Source organism: Dipodomys merriami, unplaced genomic scaffold (assembly GCF_024711535.1).
Source record: "Dipodomys merriami isolate MVZ:Mamm:240054 unplaced genomic scaffold, mDipMer1.0.p SCAF_71, whole genome shotgun sequence".
Taxonomy (NCBI): domain Eukaryota; kingdom Metazoa; phylum Chordata; class Mammalia; order Rodentia; family Heteromyidae; genus Dipodomys; species Dipodomys merriami.
Genome location: NW_027206302.1, coordinates 5,343,504 through 5,366,477, shown reverse-complemented (window position 1 = coordinate 5,366,477; position 22,974 = coordinate 5,343,504). Strand labels below are relative to the sequence as shown.

The 22,974-nt window shown below is 51.3% G+C and overlaps 1 protein-coding gene across 4 annotated transcripts in view; it reads left to right on the top strand.

The window, feature by feature from the left end:
* The first annotated feature begins 15,971 nt into the window (after positions 1–15,971).
* Positions 15,972–22,974, top strand: part of Grik3 (glutamate ionotropic receptor kainate type subunit 3) — a 215,814-nt gene continuing 208,811 nt past the window's right edge. For all 4 annotated transcript variants that reach the window (XM_070008968.1, XM_070008969.1, XM_070008967.1 and 1 more), the window contains exon 1: positions 15,972–16,123. In XM_070008968.1, coding sequence (XP_069865069.1) covers positions 16,009–16,123 — 115 coding nt within the window. In that variant the 5' untranslated portion in view covers positions 15,972–16,008. The remainder of the gene's footprint in view (positions 16,124–22,974) is intronic.

Genomic DNA, 22,974 nt, shown 5'->3' with positions numbered 1-22,974 from the left:
TCTGTTAGAGGCCTCCGTCCCTGTAGACAGTTACCTTTTCCATGATCACCATTGCCATCCAAAGCCAGGTTCTCACCATAACAAAGTTTGTCCCACTTATGAGGCCCTAAGTGGCCCCCTGGCTGGTCCACTCAGTTTAGGGAGAGCAAAATCATTGTTGAATACTGTCAGGCGCCAGTGGCTCACGCCTGTAATCCTAGCTACTCAGGAGGCTGAGATCTGAGGATCACGGTTCAAAGCCAGCCAGGCAGAATAGTCCAATAAACCACCAGAAAACCAGAAGTGGTGCTGTGGCTTGAATGGTAGAGCGCTTCCCTTGAGCTGAAGAGCTGAGGGACGGTGCCCAGGCCTAAAGTTCAAGCCCCACGACCGACCAAAAAAAAAAAAGAAGAAGAAGAAGAAGCATGATACAGATCCTGTCACTTCCAGACCTTTTCTAGGTTCCTGTGATTTTTGGATCCATGTGGGTTCAAATTGCTACTTGTGGGACCCCAGCCATGTAATGAGTCCTCTCTAAACCCCATAATGTTATGATAAAATCCTAGCAAGACAACATGAATAAGTATTGCCAAGTGTCTTTTTTGTAATATGTATGTTATGTAAACATGTTTTTATGTATATTGCACAAATAAGCATGTGTGCTACATAAAATATGTATTTTCTTCATTTTAGTCCTTTGGTTGGGAGGAGAAGCAGTGGTCTATATGCATGAATTTGCAAATATGTAAAGAAATGACTATAGTAATGACAGGCACAGAAATAGTTTTTATTTATCTTGTTTTTCGTTCATCAAGTGTCTATTGACACCTATCCTGCCCTATGCACTGAGTCAAATATATAGAAAGATATTGGTGCTTTGAAGATGGCACTGCCATCTCACATCTCTCATCCTCGCTACTTAGGAGGCTGAGATTGAGGGTTACAATTTAAGGTCAGCTGGGGCGTGTAAGCCGGTGAGACTCTTATCTCCAATTAATTACCAAAAAGCCAGAAGTGGAGCTGTAGCTCAAGTAGTAGAGTGCCAGATTGAGCAAAAAAAGCTAAGGGACACACTTAACCCAATTTCAAGCCTCAGAACCAACTCTCCTCCCCGCTCCCATACACACATACACACTAAGAATGTACCACCATGTGGGCTTTCTCTCAAGTCTGAGTCCTGGAAAAAGTTCAGAGGTATTTGTCACGACCTAACTCTCTTTCCAAGTCAGAGTGCCTGGGATGTGTTCTCCAAGAGGCCTAGCTGCCCTCACCCCCTGTCTGTCAATAGTTAAGGTATCCTCACTGGAGCTTTCTGCCCTAGAGGTCAGCAGCAGATTCAACAATCATTCCTTTGGCATCCTGGAAGCCTTGTCATTTGTCCTGCTTTGCTCTGCACAGCCAGAGGTTCTGGTCAATGCAGATGGCCCATCCAGGCAGAGAGGCAGAAGGACAGAGGTAGTGCTACTCTCCTGCACACAGAACCTGGAAAAGGCAGGCTTCCATTTGAGGCAGGGGCGGGTGGTGGAGGTCAATGAGACTCCGACAAACTGAAGTCTCCAATTTACTTTCAGGAAGGAGCTCCATTAACTCAAGCGTTTGGGGAAAAAAACAAAAACACTAATCACCATCCGAAATGTACATGCTATTTCCCATCTGGTGTGCGGAATTGGATCGTCTCAGGAGTCTCAGGAAAATGCGGCAGATGGGCTGGGCTTGGAGCTCGTCTCCCCACAGGCAGTAGGGAGAAGAGGAAGAGACTTGGCATGGGAGGCCCAGTGTGAGTGACGGGTGGTGGGGCCTGCGGGGTCCCCAGTGCCTGAGGTAGTCAGCAGCTGCACTGGCTGCCCCTCTGGCTTCAGGTCCATTCTGGGAAACAGGAGCTCATGCTCTCAGTTTGCAGAAACTCTAGTTAGGCTATATGGCAGTGTCAGGGAAAGATTTGCAGAGATCAGACCTTGCTGGTATTATGCCTTCACTGTGCAGGATCCCAGGTAGACACTCTTAAGTCACAGGGAGGCTCAGATGAGGCACTGGGAAGAGCGGCCTGGTACCTGGGTATTATTACTTCGCTCTCATGCCCTGAGTAAGTTTTCAGGGTGTTGTTCATAGAAGATGGGGATATAATGAAAAACTTTGGCCGAGAGTACATGTCATCCCTTTGCCTAGGGCCTATAGGCCAAGTGGTGTCCAGGATTCCTGTGCTGATGCACCACTTCAGAGATCCTTGAGTCTGCAGACAGCAGCTCATCCTATGACCTTTGAATAATGTCAGAAAGAAGAGTGCCTTGCAGCAGCCAGAGGTGGGAACAGCTCCCATCCGGTGGAGAGGAATGGGGAGGGGAGAAAAGGGTGAGAAGGTGAGAGCTGGTTGGTGGCTCATGCCTGTAAGCCAGCTACTCAGGAGGCTGCCATCTGAGGATACAGGTTCAAACCAAGCCTAGGCAGAAAACTCCATGAGACTTATTTTCAATTTACCAGGATAAAGCTGGAAGTGGAGGTGTGAGCCAAGTGGTAGAGAATGACCACCTTTGAACTAAAAAGCCAAGCAATGCAAGAGTGTCAATATTGTCACAGAAAAAGAAGACAGAGAGAGAGAGAAGGGGGAAAGGGGAGGGAGAAAGAGGAGAGGAAGAAAGGAAGGAAGAAAGGAAGGAAGGAAGGGAGAGAGGGAGGGAGGGAGGGAGGGAGGGAGGGAGGGAGGGAGGGAGGGAGGGAAAAAGAGAGGGAAGGAGGGAGGGAGGGAGGGAAAAAGAGAGGGAAGGAAAAACAGGGTTTCTGGCAAGAAGGCCCATGAAGAATCATGTTCTCAGGACTCTCCACTCTCAAGGGTTCTTACAAGAAAGATAGCCCTTCCCTCCATCTGACCCCCTCTGATGACTGCTGTCTTATCAGATGGTGGCAAGATGCCATCAACACCTTTCTTCTCTTGCAATGACTTTAGCCCTCCTCTCTGGGGCACCTCCCCTCCCCAAACATCTAATTAAAGGGAGGAAAGTAATTAAGGAAGGGCATGTAACATTCCTAGGAACACTGAACTTAATAACGCCCCCAGCCCCTCCCCCACTCCCAATCCATAAATATGACATGCAGAACAACTCACTGCAACACCAAATTGTTTATTGCTTGCTAAGCTGAAAAGCACTTGAATTAACCTCCTGCGTAAGTGGAGTTAGCAAAGATCCAGGCATCTTTAAGTGGAAAAAGGACGTGAGCCAGACAGGAGTCCTTGTCAGGGAATCTGGAGAATGAAGCCTCATTCACTCCCTCACCCACACGCTCATTCATATAAGCATTTACTGAGTGCCCACTAGGTAGCAGGCCATGCAGCAATGCTCTTGATATTGGAGAGAGAAAGCAATGGTGCCTCTGTAGCTGGAAACATATTGTCCTCAGTTTTAAAAATGGCAGCAGATCCCAGGGAGAGGAGAGCCTGATACACTTGAAAGGAGAACCTTGCCTGGTTGGAGCCAAAATTAGACAGGACATCCCTCTGATCCTGGCTAGAATATGATTAGTTAACCAGGTAGTGTAGGGGATACAGATACCAGATACCTAGAGAGGTTCAGTGTTTAGTTGTGAGTCAGGCTTATAACTAATTGCAGTATTAAAGGAGCCACTCCTGCAGGGTGAGGCACACTTGTAATCCCAGCACTTGCCATGGGGAAAGGAGGAGCAGGAGTTCTGAGAATTTGAGGCCAACCTGGGCCAAATAGCAAGACCTTGTCTCATAAACAAAACAAACAAAGCAAAAGCAAAAGTATCTCTGTGTGTGTGTGTGTGTGTGTGTGTGTGTGTGTGTGTGTGTGAGAGAGAGAGAGAGAGAGAGAGAGAGAGAGAGAGAGAGAGAGAGAGAGAGAGAAGGAAGGAAGGAAGGAAGGAAGGAAGAACAGAACAGAACTCAGAACTCTGGGCCACATGATCTCCCTTAACTTTTGCCACCCAAGGCAGATCCACTGCTTGATCCACTCCTATACTTCCAGCTTTTTGTTCATTAACAGGATATAAGTCTTGGATTTGTCTGCTCAGGCTGGCCTTGAACCATGATCCTCAGCTCTCAGCCTCTTGTGTAGCTAAAATTATAGGTATGAACCACTGGTGTTTGGCTTAACAATTCATTTCCTAACTCAGATGGGTACTTAACAATTCATTTCCTAACTCAGATGTGTACAAGGCACAGGGACACTGAAGAGGCTGGAACAACTAATTTTGTCTGAAAGACTTGTAGAAAGGATCACATAGGAACCTACAGAGAAGCTGACTTTGAAGAATCAACTGAAATCCCCAGTGAAGAAAAGGGTGTGAGAAAGTGCAGGTGGGAGGAAAAGCTTGTGCAAAGACCCAGAGGCATGAGAGAGTAGATGGTATGAGTGAGTGGAAGCAGTGGAAGCAGACAGGGGTAGAGGCAGGAGTGAGTGTGTGTGTGTGTGTGTGTGTGTGTGTGTGTGTGTGTGTGTGTGTGTGTGTGTGTGTGTGTGTCTGCCTGCCTGTTTGTCTGGGTCTGTGTGTCTATGTGTATGTATTTGTATGGTAAAGAAACCATGGCAACCATCCCAGAGATAATCTTCTACAGCCCATACATATGATATGGTCTAAAGATCATCTGCCTGAGTTTCTTTAGACCTGCCTCCACTTTTCCCTAGTTAGGTCTTCCTGTCTGTCTTGTCAGTCAAGTAGAAATCAAAACAGGACCCACCTCATAGGGTGGTTACATGAATCTGAAGAATTGATATGTGCTGAGTGCCTAGGATGGTGTCAGGCATGCATGATGATTACTTATCTTTGTATCTTATTGTTATTGTTGTGTTTTTTTGTTTGTTTGCTTTTTTAGATAGACTCTAACTATGGAGTTCTAACTGGCCTGGAGCTCACAATTCTTTTGCCTCAATCTCTCAAATACTGGGATGACATGTATGCACTACCAGGCCTAAGTTACTATTCCACCTTTTTTTTTTTTTTGTCAGTCCTGGGGCTTGAACTCTGGGCTTGGGCGTTGTTCCTGTGCTCTTCAGCTCAAGGCGAGTGCTCTACCACTTGAGCCACAGCGCCACTTCCAGTTTGCGAATGGTTTATTGGAGATAAGAGCCTCACAGAGGGATGGGAAGGGGAAACAAAGAGGAGGCAACAATGCTTGATAAGAAATGTACTAGTTATCTTGCCCATGTAATTGTAACTCCTCTGTATGGTATTCTCACAATAATAAAAAAAAATAGTCTCACGGACTTTCCTGCCTAGGCTGGCTTTGAACCTTGATCCTCAGATCTCAGCATCCTGAGTAGCTAGGCTTTCCATTTCTTATTACTGCCTATCCCAAGATATCTGTCCAGGAGCCACTGGGGATGGGGGGAAAGAGCAGAACAACCCTCCTTGCCCTGTTGGTGGCTCACACCTGTAATCCTAGCAACTCAGGAGGCTGAGATCTAAGGATCTGGGATCAAAGCCAGGCAGGCAGGAAAGTCCATAAAACTGTTATCTCCAATTAACTACTCACTAAAAGCCAGAAGGTGGAGTGGTGGCTCAAGTGGTAGAGCACTAGCCTTGAACAAAAGAAGCTCAAGGCCCTGAGTTCAATTCTAGGACCAGCATACACACACACACACAACAACAACAACAACAACAAAAACCCAGCCTCTCTCTTTGCACTTTACATTTTGGAAAGGCCCCTCCAGTTTGGAACTGAGATACTGTGGGCCCCCAAACACCATTGTCCTTTCCAGAATCACCTGAGGAAATTTACTCAAATTCCTAAGCTCTGTTTCCAAACTGCTGAGTCAAATTTCCCCAGATAAGTGGTCACGAGGATATTTTGGGGATGATGAAAATGTTCTAAGCCTGAATTGTGGCGATCATTGCGTGCCTCTGCAGATTTGCCACGAATTATTCAATCGGGTACTTCAAATAGATGACATTTATGGTATGTAAATGACACCTCAACAAAGCCATTTTTAAGGATTTCTCTGGCGATTCTGATAAGACAAATCATCCTTGGAACTGGCCGGGGGAGGGGGATCTCAATGCCTGACTTCAGGGCCTGTGGAAGCCCTGCGGGTGAATGAGGATGGGAGGAAATCCAGCAGGTGGCTTTACACAATGCTTGGCCAAGTTAGAGACTGCTTTCCTAGCCTTAAATTTCTCCCTCACATCTTGATCAAGGAAGCCATTGGGTTTTGCTAGAAGCTCTCTCCTCTAGGCTCCCACAGTGCTGGTTTCCACTAGCCACTACAGCACATGACCCACAATGTGGAAATTCTGTCTCCAGGCTTGGTTCGCTATGTGTCCTAAGAGCTGCTCAAGGGCTGGGCGCTGATCTGGATGCAGAGTAGGCAGCTACCAAGCCCACAGTGGGGCTGCATTGTCACGGCTTCACGGATGGTGCTTCAGGGGTGACGTTGAGGCCCCAGGTATCTGGCCCTGCACCTGTCTTCTCAGGAGCAGATGCTAAACTTGGCCTTCAGCTCTGTGTTGCTGCAGTACTACTCTTGGCAAGAACGTCTTTATCCCCCTCCTGTTCCTCCTCCACTGGCTTTGCTGGTACGTTCCCTCCTTCAAGGCTGAGAACAGCTTACAGTGAAGAGCCCTCTTCCTGTGTCCCTCAACCCCCTGGATTTCTTCTCTCTGCTTTTCCTGGGTCACCACAACTCCCATTGGCTCTTTCCGAAGGACTTTTCTGAGTCCCAAGGACCCCTTGTCCGGACCTGACTTCTGCTTTGTCATCTCTGTGTGCTCTCAAGTTTTTTTTTTTTTCTCTCAAAGCTATCTATGTTCCCTTTGTCCTTTACTATGTCTCCTCAAGCCCTACTTGCATCCCCTGTCACTGCCTCTGCCCTTTGACCTCCCCTACTTACCCTCTCACACCCCATCCATGACCCTAGTCATTTCACTGTCTCTGGGACAGTGGGCCACTTCTAAGACAGTGATGCTTAGAAAAAATAAGTGAATGATGATGGAAGCAGCAGGTTTGGGGAACTAGATCGACACAGGACTGGTGTAAATGTGTTTTCCCTTGATTTTCCAGAAATTGGGCTCTATTTTTACCCAATGATATGTGTGTACAGATATAGACACAACTCCAAACTCCCTACCATGGTGTAAGATTCTCATCTACACCCTCACCTTTCTGTCCCTGTGCTCACAGGAACAAGTATCAGCAAGTCAATAACCCTCTAGCAAAGGTTCAGGGCTCCTTGGGTTGCATTTCATCCTCAAGAGTATTACCCAGGGGGAAGGAATGGTTTGCAAGCCATTAGTGACCCCATGCTGGGGTTCCATCATGCCCTTCCATTGGCAGAACAGTGTTGGGGGGTGCAGTGAAGGGGTCAGTGGGCCATATTTGTGTTCCTCATATTCCTGAAGAATGGGCTGCACCCCGGTTCCCATCTGTCCTCAAGCTGCTCAAGCTTCTCTGAGCCTCTCTGAGCATCCTGGTATTTGGAAGGGATGTGTGCATGGAATCAAGAGCAAAGTGAGTCGGCTGGCTTAGTCAATAGAAGGAAATGAAGCCAAATCAGAGACATGAATCTGTGGCCACAGGCACCTGTCTCCAACCCATTTACTCAACCCAACCAAACCCAGGTGGAGGATGGGAGCCTGAAATGAACTGACTGGCAGAACTCAATCTTCTCCCTCCTGGTCCAAAATCCCCACCCACACCCCCTTTCCGGCTGCCTCTGTACCATGAGATACGTCACACAGACATTCAGCAGCTCCTCACTCTGGACCATAGTGGGAGGGGTGTTCTCATCCTAAATAGGTTCTTCTGAATTGTTCCCTCAGGTCTGAGGACAGGCAGATCCTCTGAGGGCAATAGATCCCTGACTGAGACTCAGAGAGGGTCAAGAACAGGACCGAGGTTAGGACCAAGAGGAAATCCAGGTGAGTGAGTCGGAGTTTCACTAGAAGGAAGGAACCTGTAGAGATGTCAATGTTTAGGGGGCAAGATCCAGGGTTTCCATCCCTCTGCAGACATGTGGTGGTGAAGTAGTTTAGGGTAGGAAGAATAAAGGCACTGCTTACCTCATATTGCCTCTGAGCCCCACTTGGTCTGCAGCCTCAGACTTTCCATTGAGTCTGGGACCCCAGGAGCCTTCTGGGTGTGTGTGTGTGTGTGTGTGTGTGTGTGTGTGTGTGTGTGCATGTGCACGTGTGTGTGTGTGTGTGTGTGTGTTTATAAACATACACTGGAGGTTCAGAGAAGAGAATTCTGGAGTCTATGTGTCCAAGTACAACACATGCATGCAGTGTGTCAGCCCAGTTCTAAGCATATCACACATGCTAAGTTATTTAACCCTCCCAACAACTTTGTAGGGCAGGTAATATGATTCCCACTTTACAGACAGGAAACTGAGCCCCAACAAACTAGGTCAATTGCCTAGGGATATTCAGCTAGTAAAAGGCAGGGCTGTTTTGAAGCGTGGTTATCTAATTTCAGAGCAAATGCTTTCATCATCTTAGATGGAAAAATCCACTAAAAAGTATTCTGTGTTCATATGTGTATGTCTGTACATGTATGTGCTAGCACAGGCATAGACCTGTATCTATGTGGCTGTGCACATGAAGGCATGGCTCCGGAGCTCAGATCCCCTGTCATGTGGAGACAGTATCTTTTCACTGTCCAGGCTGCCTCTACCTCTCATCATTTCTATGAGACTGGTGCTCAGTCTCTCTGACCCTTTGCATCTGGAGGCACATGTGGATACAGAGCTGATTGAGTGTGGAGTGGGTTGATTCCTAGCATCTGCTATAGCTGAAATTTATGCCCCCCCCTCCAATTCTGGACACAAATACCAAGTGTTCTCTCTAACATTTGCCAATCACTAGCAAATCTTCTTTCTCTGGAGTAAGAAAGGACAAAAATTGTCCTCCTAGAATCTTCTATACTGGGGGAAGAGGACATTTGACATCAAGGCACAGCAGGAACTCAGCACCCACTCTGCTCCAGTCTCCTCCAGACTTAGGACAGGAAAGCAACGTCTCCTCCTGTAGCCTGCAGTCCAAATCTCCCCCTTGGCCCCTCCTCCTGAGTGTCCAGCACACGTGATCCTTTCCACTCTTAGCCTGGCTGTGTGCCGCCTTGACTGTCTTACAGGCAGAGGAGAGCCATACCTGCATGCCAGAGAGGCACAGGTGTGCCTGTGGCACTCACACAGTGTACCACCTGCTGGAATCTTGGCGGAGGATAGACTTGGGATGGGATCCATGGGAGAGACAGTCTGTGGCATAATTAAGAGGGAGCAAACCACAAAACAAAACAATGTTTTCCTTCCTCTCTCTTTTCTACCACTTGCCCTAATTATTTTCCCACTTTAAAATTCTACATCAACTTTAATTAAGCTGGCCTCGGGCAGGGAAGTCTGGCAAATTTGGAGAAGTTCACTTGTTTGTTTTCTTATCACACAGTGATTTGATTTTCATGGCTTCTCTTTCTCTCTAAGGAGGGATGATGGCAGCCTCTTGTGGGTTGGTGGGGGACAGGTGCAGGGCAGAACTGGCTTTCTACAGCCTTCTCCAAGGGAGGTACTTCATCAGAAAGATCTATTGTTGACCAACTTATCAAGTTTTGCCTCACCCTCCCGTCCCGTGCCTGCCTCTTGTTAGGTCAGGATGTGACACAGGGAGCAGCTGTTAAAAAGTAGAGAGATCAATTGAATTGTGAGTCCAGAAACTTGGGTCTGAAGCTCAGGTTTGTCACTTACTTTGGGAGCCTAAGTTATTCGTGTATGCATTCATTCACTTGTTCATTCACTTGCGCATTCTCCCAGTTATTCATTCATGCATTAACTTTCTCTCTTCCCATCACACTTAGCAAAGCTTTGTGCCTGCTTCCGTTGTCTCCAGTAAGTACTTTATAGGCAAGTTGTTTGACTTCTCTCATCCAGTTTCTTCAGTTCTGCATTCTTCGGTTATTTCAAGGTCAAAAAGAGATCAGGCAACTGGGATCCGTGTGGTTCCTGGCTCAGTGTGATTTACCACACCACACTCCTGATGTTACATCTAACATCTGATGTGGACACTAGATCTTTCTCAGCCTTAGTCTTTGCTAGGAGAAAAAATGTCCAGACTGTTCTCAGGGTCAGGGAGGCAAGCTAGATCCTGAAGGTCATGGAATGTTAGGATAAAGTGAAGGCATGAGAACTGGGGCTCTGAAGGAGACAAGACTTCTAGGTGGCTAACTGGGGAGCTCAGCATATTTCTAGGGTACCATAGGCTGTAATAAGAAGAGGTTAAATGGTGTCTAAGAGTCAGCCTATAAAAGTGGCTGGGGATAAGAAAGCAAGCGTCTTTGTACATTCTGCTGGGGAAATAGCACAAGAATACAGAGTGAATAAGGGAGAGAGTGAACAAGACAGTGGGTAATTGCAACAAAGAATGGAGTAAATGATTGAACAGGTGGACATCTCGATGAACAGGAGCCTATGATGAAATGCAAGAACAGAAGGGAGAAGAAGTAAGTGAATAAATGTAAGTGAATGAATAAAAAAGGGAGAGAGCGATCCTATGAAAAAATAACTAAATAAAGGACAAGAAAGTGGACAAATACATGAATATCGAAGTGGATCATTGAGTGATCCAAAGAATTAATTAGGCAGTGACTGAATGAGTAGGATGAATTGTTCAGGGATTTGAGAAAAGAAACCAGTGAATGAGTAAAAATGACTGCCTGGATAAAAATGAAAGGATGGTTCTACAAACTAATGAGCGAATGAATGTGACCAAGTGAATGATTGAGTAATTGCCTGAATAAATTAATTAGGGGCTATCTGAATGCCTGGCAGAGTGAGTGACTTTGATCCCTGTCCCAGGTGCTGTGGAATGAGGAAGTCAGGAGGTCCTGGTTCCTGCGGGCACTTCCCCCACCTCCCTCCTCACAGGCAGCCGACACCCCCCCTCCCCAGGCATCCCGCCCATCAGCAGCTGTTCCATTATGGATAGATACAAAAAGGATTGCTGCTGCGCATCCTTTACTCCTCCACCAGCACAGCACCCGAACCATTGAAACGCAGATGTCAGTAAAATAACATATCTCTGGTGGCTTGTCTACCTGTCTCCCTCACTGCTAAGAAAGAACTCACAGCAGTGGGTTAAGCTGACAATAAACACAGGAATTGACTTCGGTGGGAATGAACTTGCTTGCTTGACTGTTGACAAAAATCTAAGTTGATGCCACTTTTGCTGGGCTTGCTGCTTCTTAGATGGCTTGCCTGGCTATGCTGCTCTTTCTGTTCTTGGGGTAGGGATAAGGGACTAAGACCCCAGGCTAAAGAAAAGATCCTCATTGAGCTAAGGTCCTAGTGTCCTGCAATAGGCTGGCTGATGCTTGACTTTTGTGATGACTGTGCACTTGATCATTGAGATCAGCTGAGAAATAGAGGTATCCTGGGAAGGTCTCTGCCCTTCCTCATTGTCCTCCTCCTCCTCCTCCTCCTCCTCCTCCTCCTTCCCCCTCCTCCCTGCTCAGGCAGTTGGCAAGGATCAGCCAATTCCTGATAGCAGCCTCTTTCTAGTGAAAGGGGGAGAGGCGCCCCTCCCCCATTCTCAGGAAGACTTGGTTGTAGCACAAGTAAAAGAGCTGTCGGTAGGACACTGAGAGAGTGACTGGAGCCCAGGGGCTTCAATGTCCATCTTGCCCAGTCAGCCGGGCAGCTGGAAGGAGTGGAAAGTAGGCAGGCTTCGGCAGAGGGCACTCAAGTCCTAGGAATCAGCAGCCACTTGCTCTGCTCAGTGGTTTCCCAGGGAAGCGGAGATCGTGAATCTCAGTAACTCGAGCCCAGGGCCTCATCACTCACCGTGATTGTAGGGGGGGATTGAGAGCCGAGTGGATCAGTCTAAACAAAATACACACACAGGGGACTCATCCAAATGAGCCTGCTTGGCCACCCCCAGTGGGTCCCTCCCTCCTTTGCCTGCAGAAGCTGGGGAGGGGCCTAGAGAGGGCGGGGCCCGGGCTGACAGTCTGGTTCTGTCTTCAGCCTCCTACCCTTACCCCCACCTGTGAGCCACTGGGAGGCATGAATCTAGCTGGCAGGGACTTGGGCCAGCTCAGCCGTTTTAGGGGATGTTAATGAAATGCAGGAGCACTTGTCCTTTCAGACAGCAGCCCCTTTTATTTGGGAATGAAAAGCTGCATTAGCCTGAATGAGGTTTGGAGGCCTCATAAATCTAGCGCTGGCTGCCTCACGGGGGAGCCTAGGCCTGGCTGATGGGGAGACTTGTTTACCAACAATGCAAAAAGCCAGGATTGGCGGCTCCCAATCCCCAGAGATGCGGCTTGACATCTTGCCAGCTCTGGTGCCTGCTGGCAGCACAGCAGCCTGGAGAGGCGCACGAGGACTGGAGAGAGGGCTGCAGGGTTCTACTCACAAATTAGGGGAGATTGAGCTCTCTAACTTGCTCCAGTACAGGATCCTCATCCTATTCTACTCTCAGCCTTCCCTCAGGCAGCCAGAGGTTCCAACCCTCCAACCCCTAGAGACTACAAGGGTCTTCCCTGGAGCTTGACCTGTTCAGCTCAGGCAGTGTCGGACATGGAGTAACAGTTCTCTGAACCTTTCTGTGATCCTGGGGCTCCTTGTCCAGGGCCTGGCAAAAAGGAATGTCCAGTAGGTATCTGAGGAAGGCGGCAGGCAAGCAGGGAAGGATGGAAGGAAGGAAGAAAGGAAGGAAGGAAGGAAGGAAGGAATGGAGGGAGGGAGGGAGGGAGGAAGAGAGGGAGAGAGGGAGGGAAGGAGAGAGGGAGGCATAAAGGAAGAAGAGAAAGAAGAGACAGAGGGATGGAAGAAGTGAGTCAAGTAGGCAAGAAGAAAGGAAAGGAGGGAAAGAAAGGAAAGAAGGAAGAAGAAAGGGAGGAAAGAAAAAAGGGTAGAGGGTGAGAAAAGAAAATTGGAAGGAGGGAGGGAGGGAGAAAGGAAAGATCATATACTGGTTGTTGCCTTCAGACTTTTTAATTCCTTTGAGCTGGCATTCTTTATCAATAAGATGAAAAAATAATAAAGATCCTATCAGGGTGGGTTGTGAATGAACTGACATGCATATGTATGTTCCTTGTGTGGAACATAGAATGCATGTAATGAATGTAAGGAGCCATGATTATCATTGCTGTTGTGTTGATTGTTCCATACATCTCACCCTCCCCAGACTGGGAGGGAGCAGCTATTTTCAGTTTGGAGAAGCCAATTTTACAAATGACTGACAGCTGGGTCCAAAACAAGGCCTAGTCCTGGGATGGGGACAGCAGCTTCTGTCTGACCCAGGGTTCCAGCTAGTCAACCAAACTCCATAGCTAAATCCCACAGCCACCGCAGCTGGGAAGCTGTTTTTCACCTAGTAGCAGCAGCAAAAAACCTCTATCTGCAGTACTGGGGACCCCCGCCCACTCTGGGTTGCAGCCAGAGATGGCCAGGCTTGGGCTGAACTGCTTTCTAGGGCTTGATGAGGGGCCATGGTCTTATCTTTGGAGGAGCCTCTGGTGTGTCTTAATCCATCCACTTCTCTAGTGCCACTCCTGCTAGCTTTTTTAGGAGCTAGCTCCTCCTTCGACTCTCACCACCTTCTCCCCGCCCCCCTCTACCTTAGTGCTGCCTCTGACTGGCCTCAGAATTGCTCTGCCCTTAGGTCATACCTCTACCTTTCTGCTACTTTCTTTTGTCCTCTGCATTCTGCCTCTCTCACATCAAGGGGACTGCCTGAGAAGCTGTCCAGACAGAATTCGTCCCCAAATTTTCCCTTCCTGGTCCATCTCCTAGTCAGCCACGGGTCCTGGTAGCCTGTGTCCCTCGCCAGGGTTCAAGTTTCTTCCTTTTGTTTTTTTTTGGCTCAGGGGATAGGGGACATCTAGGCCTTTTGGTTCCCTGGGGGCAATCAAACCAGCTTTGTAAGATGACAGGCAGACAATAGGGGCTGTAATGCACCGCTCCAAGGACGAGGTTCACTAGCTGTGATGTAAGGGCCCTTGGCTCCCCTCTCCTGCATAAACCTTGTGTGTGTGTGTGTGTGTGGGTTACTCTATCTTCTCTGTTTCTGAAATGTCCTTCCTTCGAGGTCCTCAGGCAGCACTTTCCAATAGCTGCTTGGGAAACAAGGGCCAAGGAGGCAGACACTGGATAATCTCCATTTACCAATGGATCCCTTAGGATGTGTGGGAGCCTGAGCTCCCATCCCTTACTTTTCTTGGGAACAACCCAGGGAGTCTCTCTTCCCACTCCCAACGGGTACAATGGGCCATGCTAAGATACTCACATCTCTACACAGTGCCACGGTCCTCTGCACCCAGAGAGGGAAAGAAAAGATGGCAAAACGAACAGGCGGGTGTAGCGCCTGAGATGGTATATTTGTAAGAAAATTAAAAGATTTGCTCTTCAGATTTTTGGGGGCCACGCTCTTCTTACCAGACAGCTGGCAAATGGGAGAGATTGGAAATGATGGAATAGATCAAATTATTTAAATGAGAAAAATAAATTCACACACATTCTAGCCGCTGCCCAGTGACAGATCCGTTTATTTATCTACTGTATCGGTACCGCTTTGTCTCTGTCAAAAAGGTCATTAAACTCGCCTAACTGCGTAATTCGCAGCCCTCCTGCTCCAGCCTCGCTCCACAGCCCTTCCCTTCCCTCGACACCCAGCGCCACTTGAAAAAAAATTATTATTGGTAATAACATTTTTAACCCTTTCGTCTTGGCCCCCGTCTCCCGTGCGCCCTGCTCCGTCCCACGGGGGGGGGGGTGCGGGAATCGCTGCTTTGTTGTTGTTTGTTTTGTTTTCGAGAGGAATGGGCGGGCCGGGGAGGGAGCACCAGCTTCCCACAGACTTGGGACGGAGGGCTGAGAAGGAGCGGCTCCGACTCCCGCGTCCCCCAAACATGAAAGGATTTTGTCTCCCCTCTGAAGCCCCTGTCGCGCCGGTGCACCGTCCGGTCCTGCCTTCCACTCAGAGGGTCTGGCCTGGTCTCTCCCACCCTGCGTAGCTCCCGAAGCTTCCCCCTGGCCCGGCGTGGACGCTTCTTGTTGCATTCGATCTATTCCACCCCCCCCCTACTCCGTAACCCCCAGGCCCAACCCTGCTTCCACGAGGGCTGGAGCTGGGGAGGGAAACCCGCCCCCGGGTCCCGGTCCGGCTGTCGCCGTCCAGCCCGCGCGGGCCGCCGCGTGGGAGCGGAACGGCGAGACTCCGCAGACGGCGGCGGGCTCCGGCGTCGCTGCTCCCGGCAGGCAGGCGCGTCTCCTCCAGCTGGTCGGGCCGCTGGGCTGCCGCGTCTCCCGGCTCGCGGTGCCAGCTCCTCTCGCGCTCCACGCCCGGCTCCCGGGCTCCGTGCCCTCGCAGTTGGAGGGGACTGGGGGCGGCAGGGCGGATGGGGACGTCTGGAAAGCGAAGAATGTCCAGGTCCTTCGGACGCTTCCCGCCCCACCTGGGGTCCAAGGCCCCCTTCCCCGCCCCCCTGCGCAGGTGTGAGCGCTCGAGTGTGCGCCCCCGCGAGTGTGAGTGCGAAGTGTGCGCGCGGGGGAGTGCGCGGAGGGAGCGCGGGCGGCGGGCGGCGCGGGAGGCGGGGGGCAGGGCGCGGGGAGGGGGCTGGGCGGGAGTGTGTGCGCGCGTGCAACTCCACTCCGGGGCTTTGTGCGAGCCCGGGCGATAGCATCGGCGGCGGCTGGGAGGAGGAGCGGCCGGAGACGCGTGCAGCCCGCCCGCCAGCGCCCGGCAGCCGGCAGCCCGGGCAAGGTGGGAGCTCGCGCGGGAGCCGAGCCGACGCGAGCCGGAGTCGGAGCCCAAGCCGAGTCCGAGCGGAGCCCGGGTGGAGCCCCCAAGGGAGCTTCGCTCTTGGGCGGCCCGTGGGCGTCAGCCACGCGGGGCGGGCGCCGGCGGGGCGGCCCCCCAGTAAGATGTGCGCAGCGCCGCGGGGCGCCCCTCACTCGCAGCGGCGCTCGGGAGCCGGGCGGCTGGGCCAGGCGGCGCCTCGGGGGCTGCTGCGCGCCCGCGCCTAGAGCTGCCGCCCCAGGGAGCCCGCCACGGCCGCGCCCCGGGCACGCTCGGCGGCGCCCAACGATGACCGCTCCCTGGCGGCGCCTCCGGAGTCTGGTTTGGGAATACTGGGCCGGGCTCCTCGTGTGCGCCTTCTGGATCCCAGACTCGCGCGGGATGCCCCACGTCATCCGGATCGGTAAGGGCTCCGTGGAGTCGGGAGCGGAGGTGGGGGGGGTCTCCGTGCGCCAGGGCTGGGGCGGGAATATGGGTAGGTGGGTGGTGAGGGCTCTCTCTCTGTGTGCGACCCCGCGATTTTCCTCAACCTCTCTCTACGGGCTGCTGGGGCTGGGTGAGACCGCTGGGAGCCCGTCGTGGTGGAGACAAAGTTCCACAGCCAGGGTCATGGGCCTTACTTACTGGGGAGCAGGCAGCCGGGCCGCGGTGGGCCGGGGGCCCTGGGCGCGCTCCTGGGTTGGGCAGACCTGACGGAGTGTGGCAAAGGGCTCCAGTCCCAAATCCGAGCGCTGGGGTGAATTTCGCGGCGATCTGCCAGCGTGACTTGGTTGCAGACCGAGTTCTGGGGGAGCCGCTTCTCCTCCGAGTGGGAGCCTTGGGGAAAGGCGCCAACTTCTCTCCTCGGCTCGCTCCCTGCTGGGGGCCCTGCCCCCCCCCCCCCCCCGCCTCGGGCACGGCTCAAGCAGCCGCAGCTGGGGCGAGGCGGCCAGGAGGGGGTGCGGATTCGCAAGACCGAGGGCAGCGCGTCTCACCGCTCGGTGGCTGCCCTTGGCCTCAGCGGCCCCTATTTTGCCCCGTGGCGTGGGCCAGGGGAGAAGCACCCACCCCACCCCCTGCGCGCCGTGGGTCGCTACCGCCGGTCCTCCGAGGCCCAGGGCTCTCGCAGCCGCGGGGGTGGTGAGGGGTGGTAAGGGAGGTAGGAGGAAGGGAGCGATCGAGGCCGCCCCGTGCCGCCGAAAGGCAGCCGACGGATCGGATGCGAGCTGTTTTTAAAGTTAGCAGAAATCCCTCCGCAGCTGGTTGGCGAGTCTGCGCGCGCGGTTTTCTGGGGCTCGGGCTTCTCCGCATTTCTTCTCGCCCGAGCTTCTTACTCCGAGCTTTAACTTAGTTGTGGCCACCCAAAACTGCCCTGTGGGCACCGTTCTCGGCTGGGCACTAACCCGTATGTGTCCCAGGGTAGCCGATCTGCAGGCAGGGCTGGGCCACGTAGAGCCGAGCGACGCAGAACCACGCAACGGGCCTCTGTCACCGTGGGCCTTGCGCCCGCATCGGGCGGGAGACCTGGATGGCCTGGGTTCTCCAGACACCACCACCAGCTTCTGGATCGAGGCAGGCCTGAGCCCTGCCCAGCCAAGGCCACCTTCCTTCTGTGGCTCTCTTCCAGCTGTCAGTGGCTGGAAGGGGTGCAGGAAACCTATGTCAGGCTTACTTGAGGTTTTCCTGGGATGCAGTTTGAAAACCCCAGAGAGTCTGTCTCTTCCCTGGCCCTCTTCCAGAAGCCAGACCCTGTTAAACTGGACGTCTGAGTGGGGGCAGAGCACAGTCCTCAGTTGTGCTCACGTTCAGGTCTTTCAGTCCATGCCCAGGACTCTGACAAGTGGACATAAGGAGGCAAAGAAGGCCCAGCACAGAAAAGGGACTCTGGGGACAGCCCTCACCGTCAGAGTTAACTCTTTGCAGTTCAGGCTGCTTCTAGAAGCCAACATTGCCTTCTAGCTGTGCTGTGGCCTGCCCTAGTACCTTGCTTGGTGACATTCCAGGGTCAGGCAGACCCTCATTCATGGACCAGAGATTCCTTTACACTGTCTCTCCTTCCCTCTGTTTTCTAGGGGAATCTGCGTGGTAGGGTGGGCGTCCTTGGAAGAAAAAAGGAGAGTCTAAGGGTTTTGTGTCCATCCTACACTCTGCGGGTCCTTCTTCCTGATTCAAGGCAGGATGTGTTGTACTCCCAGCCCAGCTTCTGGGATGGAGGCCTTTGAAGGCCCAGAGAGACCCCCCTCCCCCAAGTGAGGGAAGCCCAGAGGGATGAGCTGCAAAGGGCCAGGATGATGTCCTTACCTGCCCCATGTCACTGTGAAATTGAAATTAGATGGGGGGGAGTTCCTCATTGCCTGGAGGAGGAGCACATCCCAAACCTGCCCACCCTTTCTTGGGTGCAGCATGTAATAATGCAATTAAGGACGGCAGAGCCATCCTCTCTTCTAATCTTCTTCATATTAAGCCCTCGGATTAATTAGCGTGTCGGCTCAGGCCGTTTATATCCAAGAGCCCTGCCCCATTTGATTCCCAGCCTGAGAACTGAGGTTCTGTGCCGGTGCCAAACGTGACCGAGGAAGCAGTGCCAGCTTGAATGGAGGATAGGATGCTCTGAGTCCTCCAGGCCTCTCAGGAGCAGCTTGGGGAACAGAGTTTCTGCCCCTCTAAGCCAATACTCAAAGCTAAGCTGAAGCTAGGGAGCTACAGTGGTGGTGGTGGTGGTGGTGGTGGTAGTACTGGTGGTGGTGGTGCAGAGGACAGGGGTATGGGGGGAGGGCAAAAGAGAGAGAAAGAATCTCATGTTAAAACCCAAACATGCATCCTTGGCTGTACCTGATGCCACCTCTCTCCCCACCCCTCCCTTTCCTGGGATATGAGGGCTGTTGGCTAGGGCTGCAAGAATTGAAGCTCCGGAAATTGGGCTTCGAAGTATGCTGAGTTTCTCTGGCTCCTGAGGCTGGTGCTGGATCTAGAGAGCTGGCTGAGCTTGGAGCCGATGAATCCTTTTCCAACAGCCAGGCGTCGCTGAGCACCGACCTAGCAAGGGTTTACCTGCAGGTGCAAGACAGGCTCTCTGGGCTGGGGAGCATTGTACCCGCCCTCGCTCTTTGTGCCTTTTTTGGGGGGCTAAAATTTTCTCTTAGACAAGGAGATGGATAGCTCAGCAGTATGACAGAGTGTTCAAACAATCTGTCTTGAATAGATGAATTGCATTGCTCTGTCTTTTTGTAATTGTGTCTATCAGAGGGAGAGGTCAAGGCATTGATTGCTTGGATGGTTTTCGAGTAACAAAGGAGAGAGAGGGAGAGAGGGAGGGAGAGAGAGTAATTGGATTGTAGTCTGCAGGGGAAAAATGATCATTGATTATTTTATATGAATATGTGGATGATGTATTCTGTGTGCGATTATCAAGTGTTGCTCATTGAAGGTTTGCAAGGCATATTGTTCGGCATTTTATTATTATTATCATTGTTATTACTGTTTGGATGGATTCTGGTCCTCACTTGCAAGGAAAGCAGTTTGATGAAGGGTCTTCTCAACCAAGTGGGTGTCAGTGACCTTCGGTAGGGTCCTGGATTTCCAGTTTCCATAGTCTGACTTCGGTTTTCTGTTGCCAGTTTACTGGACCACTTTGATCAAACCACACTCTCCTTTCCACTCAATCCTCAATTTCCCCATCTGTGAACATTTGGTTGGCTTTCAAGGTAGGTCTTTGGTAGGAACAGTTAGTACGATTGAAGGTTTCATGGTTCCCTTTGATTACTACTGCCTGTAGGATCCAAAGCCAGCTTGGAATTTGAGAAAGGAACCACGTAGAAGAATAGCAGCTGGGGAAGCCTGGCCAGCGTTCTGTGCAGTGAGGTACTTGGGTGGATGGTAGCGATCTCTGGCTAGGCAGTGAGGAGATTCAAAGCCAAATGACTGCAGAGATATAAAGCAGGTGTATATGGGGTGGGAGGGAAGGGCTGGCTCAGTTCGGGCCTCTCAGAGCATCTACTGATAGAGGGGAACCAGCTGCAAGGTCCTGAGTCTCCGAATGTGCAGGGGCCCAGCAGGCAGCAGCAACCTTTCCCAGGGGGACCTAGGCACCCTCTCCTAGAATTCCCAAACTAGCATCAGTTCCCTGCTGGCCCCAAAAGAACACTCAGCTCTCGAGTTTGGGAGCCACTGTGTGTAAGACAATAGGAAATTCTCAGTGACTGGTGGTGCGCTGAAACATCGCACCGTGTAGGAGCAGACAGCCGCTGAATGAAGATCAATAGGGTTTCCCCCCTGGAAGTAAATAGCTTCAGACAAGGCCCGAGAGTGGCCCGAGGGGCCTTAGGAAGTATTAACTCGAGGAATTTCTACCTCTACTTTGCAGTTCAGATGCTCCCATCACAACCCGAGCTTTCCTCTTTCTCTATCTAGACTTTAATTTCTTCTTGCTGCTGCTTTGCTTTGCTCTAAACAATCTCTTGATGTCAGGATGACCTGGGTGTTTTTTTTAAGGTGCTTTATGCCTGGAGGGGAGGGGGATGGAGGCCCCAGCAAGGAATATAAGGTCACTTGCATCTCCTGCAGCTGGGAATGATGGGCTTCCTTTAGCCTCCCTGAGTTCCCATGTTCACATAGACCCCGTGTCCCTGCCCTAGGGAACAGAGCCCCTTTGCATAGGGAGAAGGTACAGGTGCCCCTTTGGACATTAGAAGGGCCCCTTCTTTGGCAGGAACTGGAGGATCTAGGCAGGGGAGGCTGCAGGCTGCTTGGTGGTCTTTTAGTGGGAGGAGAGATCTGCCTGTGCTCAGCAACTGGGGCTGTGTTTCCCGATCCTCTGAGGCCAAGCTTTCCCCTTCCTGTCACAGTCAGCTGCCCTGAGCCTCTCCCTCTTCTGCAGCTGCAGTCTGAGCTCTGCCTTGCTTGCTCAGGATTCCCTGCTCCCCTTCCCCTCCGCCTGTGCCCCCCCCCCCGCCCCCAAGCAACTGAGACCTAATGCTTTTACTCTGCTAGTCCACATAGAGAAATGGGGAGGTCCCCAAGCCCTGCCTGGCTACAGCAATGACTGACCTCTAGGAGCAAAGCCCCCATTCTGGGGCAGGTCCACTGGAGTGGTGGGGGACGACAGCAGTTCTCACGGAAGTGTGGAAGGGATCTGATGCAGATGGGGCTGCCACCCTGGTCATTGACTTGTTTTTCTTGGAGCACTTTTCTCCCAGGTACTGCTGGTTGCTCCATAGCAGCAGCAGCAGATGGCAGTGTGTCTGTGTTGAGATGGTCACAAGCCTTCAGCCCAGACCCCCACTGGGTCTGGAGCAACATCTATAAATAATAAAACAACAATTCCATGCCCCCAATTTATTGAGCTCTTATTAGCTGCCAACACTGTGCTAAGTGCTTTCCAAACAACAACAAAAACATGAGGGTAAATAGTACATGCTCAATAAACATAGCGACACGTCCCTCATCAGCGGATTGAGTCGCTGCAGGCAATGAGGAAGACTCACTTGCACTTGGTCAACTGGCTTGTCTGAGATCATGCAGGTCGGGGAGGGGGTGCTGTAGGTGTCAGAGAAGAGTGGCAGTCAGCCTGCCTGCAGTTGTGGTGCTTTAGGCTGCCTCTGTAGGCGTAAGGCAGAAAGCAACAGTTTATAAAAGGGCTGAATGCAGTGCTTCCTCCACTGGGCTAGTTCTAGTCACTGGGAAGGGTCTTGGCCTCTGCCAGGTTTCACTATATCAGTGCCAGGGTTCAGCATGAGGTTGACTAACGGATGAGTCATGTGGCAGACTTGTTTCTTCCAGGGAAAAAGTATGTGTGCAGCATACACACTTACACTTCCTGCTCCCCACCTGGTGTTCCCTTCTGGAATCTGCCCAGGGCTTTGATACAAGGCTGAAATCAAAGCTGGATTCTCTCTTGGGTAGAGGTCAGTTCATCCACAGAAATCCCTCTGCTGTGGGCTCTCTAGTTCCCTGCAGTGGCCACCAGGCCGTCCTTACCGATATTGCCAACACTTTGAACCCCCCAGGACTCTGTGTGTATGTCTTCCCAACACCTCAGCCTCATCCCCTGGTCCTGGCAAGATGGGAGTGGAGGGGGAGCTGTCTGTGCTCTGACCCTTCCCTTGTCTTCCTTTTCCTACCTGATTTTGTCCCCTCTCCTCTCAACATCCCTTCCAGCTAACAGGTTTTTAAGCAAGAGTCCCACTGCAGCCTCCTGAGTGGAGCCTGCCTAGTGATTCCGGTGGGCAGTGTGGTGTGCTGACATGAAACCACAGATTGTATCACTGTCCCTAGTCACCGTGCTTTATTTGGAGACCTGGATGCAACAACCTTTCCTATTACCTCTAGAAGAGAAAAGGCCACACCAGCTAACCCTGCTCTGTCCCCTGTGTGTTCCTTCTCCCAGGAGACAAGGGGAGCCTGGGATAAGCATAGCTGTTGCTCAATGGGAGATGTGGCATTGCTCAGTCACAACAATGGGCATGACAGACAACATTGAGGTAGGGATGGTCAGAGGATCTTTTTCTTTTTCAAGGCTTTTATTTCTTTGCCTGAAAAATGGGGATGATTCTGCCTGTCTCCCAGAGTCAAATAAATAGGATGTCTTAAAAAAAAAAAAACACCCAACAACAACAACTTTAGATGCTCTCCAAAGATTAGCATTTCTTCTTGTTCTTGTAGTCGGAGCCAGTGTTGGGCCTGAACTGGGGCAAGGTAGCCAGGTGTCAGAATTTAAGGAGGCCTTCAAATAATGATGGCCTCGTGTTTGCGTGGCTGAGATTGTGAGAGTAAGTACCTCCTTAAATCCTGCCCCTGCTTCAGGCTCTGGGTGTGTGCCTGGAGTCAAGTTAGACCGGATCCTGAGAGATTGACGGCCAGAGCCTGAATCTGAAGATGACAATTCGTTCTGATTTTCCTCTTCTTTCCCCTTTCACAGCATTTTATATCAGCCATTGCCATAGAGTCCTCTGCACCATCTCTTTTGTCCTTTCCCTCCTTTATTTCCTCAGGACTTACCCCCAGTAACCTCACTGCTTTCAGCCCCTACTCTGTCATTTCCTTCTCACTGTCCTGGGTTTCCCCCAGCCCTCTTTCTGCTTGCCTGCCTTGACCTTTATCCCTTGTTTGCTAGCACTATTGACTGGTTGGGCTTTGTGGGGAGGATCTGGGTTTTCTGAATGCGTGTGTGCACACCACCTGCTTCAGATAAGCAGCTGCCCCAGGGATTGCTGAGAGCATCATCTCTCTTCCATGGCTACCACATATTTGGGAGCCAAATATCATATCTTATTGATT